Below are 8,888 nucleotides of genomic sequence, written 5' to 3'. Positions count from 1 at the left end.
GTTCTCAGGAAATTTCATTAATAATATTAATAATTAATGATTTATTATGTAAGCATCTGAAGTTATTGTTCCATATCTAGCTTAGTCTCATTGTTTATATATATTGTATTATGACAGATAGATGAATAACAGAAGTAATGTGTTATGTGACATTATATGTTTTGGTTATAAAAGTAGTATGATATAATGTTGGACCCTTTTTTTTTATAATTTTAATTATTTGCTTCTTATAAGGGAAAATTGTATTTTTTTATTAATTTTTTTTATATCCTTCTTTCTTTCAAATCTAAAATTTAATTATCCATTTCTACACTATGTTATTTTGAATTTCTAGAGATTAGAACAACGTCATAGAGTAGAGACTGAATTAAGGCAACGAATTGAACAATTGGAAAAACGACAGATGCAAGATGATGCAGTACTGAATGTTGTTAATCGTTATTGGAATCAGTTAAATGAAGATATACGTGTATTACTTCAGAGATTTGATGCTGAAACAGCTGATGAATCAGAAAATAAAAGTAAGAAGCAATAATGATGTGTATTTTATTAAATGATTAGCTATTTATAATTTATATTGTACTTCTACATGTAATTATAGATGAAAGTGAAGCTACAACATCATTTCTCATGCAACTTTCTACATGGGATAAGGAGGAATTAGATGACAAATTAGCAAATCGTGTTCAAGTGTCCAAACGTGCAGTTTCCAAAGTTGTACAAGCATTTGACCGTCTTTCTCAAAGAAATGAAAAAATTACCCTTGCACTTAAAGGAGAATTTGATGGAGGTATTTTAATGTAATGAATTGGAAGAATATCATATGTGAAGGTAAAAATTTACAATGTTACTGTATTTCAGAGGAAGTACCGAATATTGATGATGTTGTGCGCAGAGCAAATAGTGAAATACAAATGGAAAATAGGAATCTTCAAGCAATAAATATACAACTCCATGAAAAATATCACACCATTTCATTGAAAGTAAGTTAATTAATTAATTGTGTTTCTTTTACAAACTATATTTTCAAATTTATATGAGTAAATTTGCCCAATATTTTCCTAGATGTCAGAATTACAAGATACTATAACAGGAAAGGATACTCTTGCTGCAGAACTTCGTAATCAAGTAGATGATCTTCAGTATGAACTGAATAAAGTGCGAGCGCGTAATGATAAATTAGAGCATCATCTTGGAGAAGCAATTGAAAAATTAAAAGCTTTTCAACAAATACATGGTACAGATGAGAAAGGAAGTAATAAACCAAATACCTTAGTTGCATCGAGTGTGTCGCAAACGAAGGTATAACATACTTTGCAATATGATAATAACGATATTTCTAATAAATATCGATGTATTAAATCGTGTTTTATTTTGTTCAGCTTGAAGATTTACAAAGAGAATTAGAAGAGACCAGGGAACTAGCTAATAACAGACTGCAAGAATTAGATAAACTGCATCAGCAACATCGCGATGCATTGAAAGAAGTAGAAAAATTGAAAATGGATGTGAGTTCTTTGGTTTTTGTACACACTCTTATGGTGCCCTGTGTAGAATGTAAATTAATGTCTTATGCAATAAATACTCCTGTTATACTTGCTTTTGCTTGTTTCTTGTGTATTACTTCTTTACATTCGAATAAAAAGTATATTAAAAAACAAGTGAAAGGGAATTTTGATATTATATTGAATATTATTTTCAATTTTATTTTGAAAAATATTTTACATTTCCAGATACGACAACTTCCAGAATCGGTAATTGTTGAAACAACAGAGTACAAATGTTTGCAATCGCAATTTTCTGTATTATACAATGAATCGATGCAATTGAAAACCCAATTAGATGACGCCCGTCAGCAATTACAATCCAGCAAAAATGCTCATTTACGTCATATCGAAATGATGGAGGCAAGTGTAATGTTATATCATTTTTAAAAGTTTTATGAAAATCGTATTAACTCTTTAATGTCTTTCCAGAGTGAAGAGTTGATGGCACAAAAAAAACTACGCGGAGAATGTATACAACTGGAAGACGTTTTAGCTCAGTTACGAAAGGAATATGAAATGTTAAGAATTGAATTTGAACAAAACTTAGCGGCCAATGAACAAACAGGACCAATCAATAGAGAAATGAGACATCTGATTACGTCTTTGCAGAATCATAATCAACAGCTTAAAGGCGAAGTTCATCGTTACAAACGAAAATACAAAGAAGCTTCATCCGAAATACCAAGGGTATGTATATTAAATTTTCTGAAAAAAAATTAAATAACAAGATAAAAGTGTTTACAGTTGATATGCTTGCTTTATTATAGCTAAAGAAGGAAATCGAAGAATTGACAGCAAAATTAGGTCAACAAACGTCTCAGGAGAATAAAGAAGGTAATAATTCAGATGGTAGTGGAAAAGAAGAAGATGCATCGAATTCTCTTCCAGGTTCAACACAGGTACAACATAATAAACTTCTAAAGAGCATTTTAAACATAATATTTTACACGATATACATATTTTTGTATTAATGCAGATTAAAGAAGAAAGTGGAGTTTCAATAAAAAGGGAATCTGGAGAGGAAGAAGTAGAAACCATTGAAGTTGGAGAAGGAGAAGGAAATAAAGGAACACCAGATTCTTTAACTTTAACATCTCCAACTCTAAAAAAAGAGAAGGATATTAAGCGTGAAAAGGACATAAAGAAGGAAACTGTTAAAACCGAACACCGTGATCCTGCTCATCGTGCTAAAGATACGAAAGTAGCGGAGTCAGAACTTGTTAGAGATCTGAAAGCACAACTTAAGTATGTTGTATATTATTTAAGATTTATTAATATAATTGCTCTTATTCGTTATTATAATTTGGTCACATTAATTACAGAAAGGCTGTAAACGAAATGAAAGAAATGAAACTGTTGTTAGACATGTATAAAGGTGTTGGAAAAGAACAAAGAGATAAAGTACAACTAATGGCAGCTGAACGTAAAACGAGAGCAGAGTTGGAAGAATTACGTCAACAGATAAAAAAGATTCAAGTATTTATTTATAAGAAGACATCAATTTACAATATTTTATTTTTTTTTTTTAAGTAGATACAAGATATTGACTATAAAACTATTTGTTCAGGAAAGTAAGCGAGAGGAACGTAAAAAGTTGGCAGATGAAGATGCACAAATAAAAATTAAAAAATTAGAGGAACAAGCTTACACGCTTCAACGTCAAGTTGCTTCACAGAAACAGGTAACTTTATATATTTGATAAATTCTTGAAAATGTGAATTTTTTTAAAACAATGAACTATCGGTAATGCTAAACAGAATTGTGTGTGGTTTCAGGAAGAGGAAGCTCTTTTAAACGAAATGGAAGTAACCGGACAAGCTTTCGAAGACATGCAAGAACAGAATTCCAGATTGATTCAACAACTACGCGAAAAAGATGACGCGAATTTTAAACTTATGACAGAAAGGATCAAAAGCAATCAGTTGCATAAATTGGCTAGAGAAGAAAAGGATGTTTTAAAAGAACAGGTTTCTACATTAACAACGCAAGTCGAGGCTGCTAACGTAGTCGTTCGTAAATTAGAAGAGAAAGAACGTCTTCTACAAAATTCACTTGCTACTGTTGAAAAAGAATTAGCTTTGAGACAGCAAGCGATGGAAATGCATAAACGGAAAGCTATCGAAAGCGCTCAGTCTGCAGCTGATTTAAAGCTTCATCTTGGTAAGAGACTTATTTAAAAATACTATCAATTATTTTGATGGATATATTTTCTATATTTCTAATAATCTTTTGTTTAGAAAAGTACCATTCCCAGATGAAAGAAGCACAACAAGTTGTAGCTGAGAAAACTAGTTCATTGGAAGCAGAAGCATATAAAACAAAAAGATTACAGGTAATATTTGTTTAACATCATAATTTCTTTCATTTTATATAGATAATTCTATAACATGAAAACTAGTTTATATTATTATTATTATTATCATTATTATCATCATCATCACACATTACAGGAGGAGATAGCTCAATTGAGACGTAAAGTTGAAAGAATGAAAAAGATAGAACTGGCTGAAACTTTAGACGAAGTAATGGCCGAGGAACTTCGAGAGTATAAGGAAACTCTTACTTGTCCTTCTTGTAAAGTTAAGCGCAAAGATGCGGTTCTAACCAAATGTTTTCACGTATTCTGTTGGGATTGCTTACGTACACGGTATGAGACTAGGCAACGGAAATGTCCAAAATGTAATTGCGCTTTTGGAGCTAATGACTATCATCGTCTATACCTCTCCACATGAAGAAGGAAGGTTTAAATTATTGAAATTCATGTGATGTCCCTTAATTGAATTGTGTAAATCTTTCTTATGATGTGCATTTTTTTCTTATACTTTCTATTTATTGTCATAATCATTGGTAAATGAAAAAAATACAATTGCACATATGTCTTACAAAAAAAAGATTGAAAAGAAATAAAGTTTGTAAAAAATTGCTATTATTTTGTCGAGTGTAATATAAAGAAAATGCTGCATTTTTTAATCATTTTGTAGTAATTTCACTAAACAAACTACAATTTTCGTAAGTTCTGATCTCATGTGAAGGACGAAGACAAATCTTGTGAAAGGTGTTTTTTGATGGTGGCACAATGAACAGGATACTGAAACGGTTAGCTGTATTATAATTTTATTTACTCTTAAAATTCGGCTCGAATGTAATTTAGTCATAAAAATTAGTAAAATTTAAATTGAACGATAGCCTGAATTTTAAGAGCGATTCGAATTAGCAGATATATTGTAATATATTATAAATAGACATTTAAAATATCTACGTATATAATTCAAAGTAATAGTAATTTCACGAAGAAATAAAAACATTTATTTGATAATTATTAAATTACTTTAGAAAAAGTTCTTATTTAAGACAGTGGAGAAGTTTTAGTTGCATAAGAATCGCTTGATACTATTCTTTTTCTGAATGATTGAAATGTTAAAAAACTAGAGATGTAATTAATTTATTATAATGAAATCTTGTGAAATGCATAAAAAGTAGAAAATTGCTTAATTTAGAAACCTGTACTTCTCCAATTGAAATATACTTTTATATTTTGCCTAGTATAATCTCAACTTTTTTCTACTTTTGTTAATAAACATTTCTGATCTACGAAACAATGAAACGTGAAAATGTTTCTAGCATATATTACGTACTACAATATACATAAATGCCGATTTAAAAAGGCAAGATTAAATGTAAAAATAGAATAATAATCATCATTCAATGATGTAATTTACAATATTTTGTAACAAAGATCGAGAGATGTATCAATGGTTTAAAGCATAAATAGAAGATAGCTTTTAAATCACATTTTTAATGATTTATAATAACTGATTGTACCATGTTTTTAAAAGAAATTAACAAATGTATCAAGTTATATAGTAAAGGGTGTTTCCTGACTTACATAGAAGTCTGTTGTTATCTTAATTTTTTATGCGTAAATTTAACAAAATACATAAAATTTCCTTTCATAACAGTAACATATAATCACTTTCCAAATTAGTATATTATTAGGAATAATTAATAATTAAGAAAACCTTGTTAATACACATCTTGATATTCATATCCATAATCATTTATATATACATATAGTTACATTTAAAATTTTTAAAGATCCAAAAAAGCAATTTTGTTATGCTTATTTTCATAAATTTTTAATGAACAAGGTTTTATTATGTTATTATGATGAACAGAAGTTATATCACTGCATTTATGAAAGATTATCATAAGAAAGTTTGTACCTACAATACAGAAATTACATAAAGTTTCAGCATCCTTAATGACATGCTTGTGAAGAAGCAATGAATTAATAAGATTTGCAATGGAAGTATAGGTTTTTACAAAAACACTTTCTTCAAATAACGTTTTCTAATTATTCATAATCCATGAACATCTTTAAATAATAAGTTTTAAATTATTTTAATGAAAGTAACTCTAAATGTAAAAATAAACTGTTATAATTAAATTATATACACATATACTTGTTTTTAGTGAATGCTTATCATTACAAATAAACTTGAAAAAATAAACTGTTTTCAAGAAAGAGAACAAAAGTTATAGTATCATGCATGTTCACATTTTTATCATGATTAAGTTAGCTGCAACACTTAATGAAGCTATTCCATCTGCGAAAATTATTTAGAAGTTCTGCAAACTTTTGAAAATATCGAAAAATATAACATCGAATTAAAATCGAATTTACTTGTCATAATATTACGTAGTATTCGTGTAAATAAATGTTTTGTTCATTACATAACCGCTTAAAAAAACGAACTAGTTATAAATAACATTTTCTTTGCAATTTTGTAAACCGTCTTGTATACATATATTTATTGCAATATAACAATAATACAATAAATTCAATATTGTAAATTTATTTATCCGAAGCGAGGGACCTAACGTCCCTTTTACAGAGTTAATTATTATCATTATCGTCGGCAATCATTAGTAAACAAATCATCTAAATATCTCATTAAAAGAGGCTCGCTACTGTTAAAGTGTAATCGGAAATTCTTTGATACATCTTGCACTTCACGAAATATATGACGAACACTTTACTATATGCAAGTTCTGTCCGATAAAAAGCATTATAGTATGTACGTGTAGTACCTACGTATACGTGTATATATATACGTAAAAATTTATAGTGTAAATACGAATGGAGGACAAATACACTTTATAGTAATTTTCTAATAATAGAATTCATGCTATCTATGTAATAAGAAAAATCCATCTTTGTTAGTTAATTTTCCTTGGTTCAACGTAAACCCTGGTTATTAATTTATACATAAAATCTTGTATATAGAATCTAAATCAATCAATTTAATGAAAACTATCGTGTTCTAATTGTATAAAAAAAATTATACAAATTTACCTTTTGTAAAAAATAATCGTAAGGTGCAACAATAAACGTTATGTTTGTCTAGTTGTCCATATTAACACAGTATTTCTTTCTTTCTCTAATTTCGTAGTATCTTTCAATATACTAATACAATTGAATATTTCCGTAAAAAGTGTCTGATTTTTAAGCAAATCATTTTCAATGATATTATAAGATAATTATAAACTTTTAAGATTCATTAGGTACGAAGGAAAACATAAATGGAAATAAAAATGATATCGAAAGGGAGCAGAACAGATTCAAAAACTGGAAGTATAAATACCGCGTAATCGTAATAAATTTTACTTATCCAAATACTTGCACCCAGAAACAAGCAGTCACAATTAACATCACTTTACACAGAATTTCCGAACGAATAATCGAAAAGTCTGCAATATTACCTTATTATATTTGCAGTACATTCTACGAAAATGAAATTTTCCAAAGAAAACGGTACTTACTCCTAAGCTCAGCTAATTAGTACATAACAAACACTATTAATTAGATCGAATGTACAATCGCGCTATGAGTTACTCTAAAATTATATATTAAACAACAATGGATAGATTCGAGAAACAAGAAGCTCCTCGATGTTTCCCGTGTTCTTTTTTCGGGCCTTCTTGCTTTTTTTTCTTTTGTTATAGTTTTAAAAAACATGAAACGCTTGAAGAAGGACACTTCGTAAATGTTTAACTGATCTCTTTTTATTGGTGAAAAAGCTTCCGTTTAACCAATCGGATTACATTCACTTTACACAACAAATACGTAGTTCCGCAAAGTCAACCGTTCATCGACAGGGTGTATTCGGCGTGTAGTTTCACTGATGATAATCGTATTTTTTTTCTTTAATAATCGACCTATATATGAGTCTCTTTCTCTCTTAATGTCTTTGAGTGTGTGAGTGCGTGTCTATTAAACGCGTGAAATCCTTATCCGATGACCGGTCGCACGCGCGAGTGCTGAGTGCGTGCATGCGTGTGTGTGTGGTGTGGTGTGTGGTGTGATGTGTGTACGTGCAAGAATTTCTCTTTCCTTCGTTTTCTCGTTCGAACGAGATCGTTGATATACAAAACGAAAAACAAGCCCAAGAATGGCCTTTGAATCGTGTCTCGATACGAATATAGGTATATATTACCTCTATAAAATCATATATTCCAACGACAATCGATTTTACGTTCGATATATAAGTCTGAAGTTTCACTATGCATGTGTGGTCAATCTTATAAAGAAACGATACTTCGTGCATTCGCAAATTTTCAATCGAATCATTTCTCTGTGTTTCAATAACTACGTTGTAAAAAATGCAAAATACAAAATACAAGAAAGCTTTAGATGGCAATTTTAAGATCACTTTGGAATAAATAAGGCTAAGTTTGAAGAGAAATTTTAAATTAATTTAATGACAATTAAGATACCGACAAAGTATCTTTAAAACGAATTAAAGGGTTTGCAGTAAAAAAGGCGATCTTAAAGCTTTATGCTCATTCATTGACTTAGCTATAAATAAATGTCATTTTATCATTTTCAAATAAATTTTTTACAATCGAAAATTCAATGAAACTCGAAATTTTTCATTCTGAATAGGAAGTGATTTAATATATTAATATATATACTTTTTTATATTTATATGTGTATATACATATATATCGATCGATATGAAAACTCGATAAACATGAACGAGCCGTAACAGGAAAAGCCAAAAAGTGGCGATTAATATGAGCAGAGAAGATATTGTGTAGGTACAGCTACAGACAAAAAGAAAAAATAAAATCACTTAGCGTGAATGCGTTATGACTATTTCTTAATGCAGCAACAGTACCTGTGTTTAGGAATGTTTATAATATTCCCGTACATCTCAAAATTGTGATATACTTAAAACATAATCATGTTGTTAAAAAATGTTATACATACATGTATATATGGTACTTTATATAAATATATAAATATACGTGTATGTATATATTTATATACATAATTCT

At 29.1% G+C, this 8,888-nt stretch overlaps 1 protein-coding gene across 2 annotated transcripts in view; it reads left to right on the top strand.

The window, feature by feature from the left end:
- The window catches only part of LOC108570708 (E3 ubiquitin-protein ligase Bre1), a 4,822-nt gene extending 543 nt beyond the window's left edge, over positions 1 to 4,279 (top strand). The window contains exons 3-16 of one of the 2 annotated variants that reach the window (XM_017932605.1): positions 335 to 521; positions 602 to 790; positions 862 to 983; positions 1,066 to 1,302; positions 1,383 to 1,508; positions 1,734 to 1,907; positions 1,977 to 2,234; positions 2,315 to 2,446; positions 2,524 to 2,792; positions 2,870 to 3,023; positions 3,115 to 3,228; positions 3,323 to 3,707; positions 3,785 to 3,879; positions 3,998 to 4,279. In XM_017932605.1, the coding sequence (XP_017788094.1) occupies positions 335 to 521; positions 602 to 790; positions 862 to 983; positions 1,066 to 1,302; positions 1,383 to 1,508; positions 1,734 to 1,907; positions 1,977 to 2,234; positions 2,315 to 2,446; positions 2,524 to 2,792; positions 2,870 to 3,023; positions 3,115 to 3,228; positions 3,323 to 3,707; positions 3,785 to 3,879; positions 3,998 to 4,279 (2,724 nt within the window). Of the gene's footprint in view, positions 1 to 334; positions 522 to 601; positions 791 to 861; positions 984 to 1,065; positions 1,303 to 1,382; positions 1,509 to 1,733; positions 1,908 to 1,976; positions 2,235 to 2,314; positions 2,447 to 2,523; positions 2,793 to 2,869; positions 3,024 to 3,114; positions 3,229 to 3,304; positions 3,708 to 3,784; positions 3,880 to 3,997 lie in introns of both variants that reach the window. The other variant, XM_017932604.1, reaches the window with a different exon arrangement.
- Positions 4,280 to 8,888: the final 4,609 nt, after the last annotated feature.

Source organism: Habropoda laboriosa, unplaced genomic scaffold (genome assembly GCF_001263275.1).
Source record: "Habropoda laboriosa isolate 0110345459 unplaced genomic scaffold, ASM126327v1 scaffold87, whole genome shotgun sequence".
NCBI lineage: Eukaryota > Metazoa > Arthropoda > Insecta > Hymenoptera > Apidae > Habropoda > Habropoda laboriosa.
Note: the sequence above shows the minus strand (reverse complement) of the source record. Positions and strands in the feature narration are given on the sequence as shown.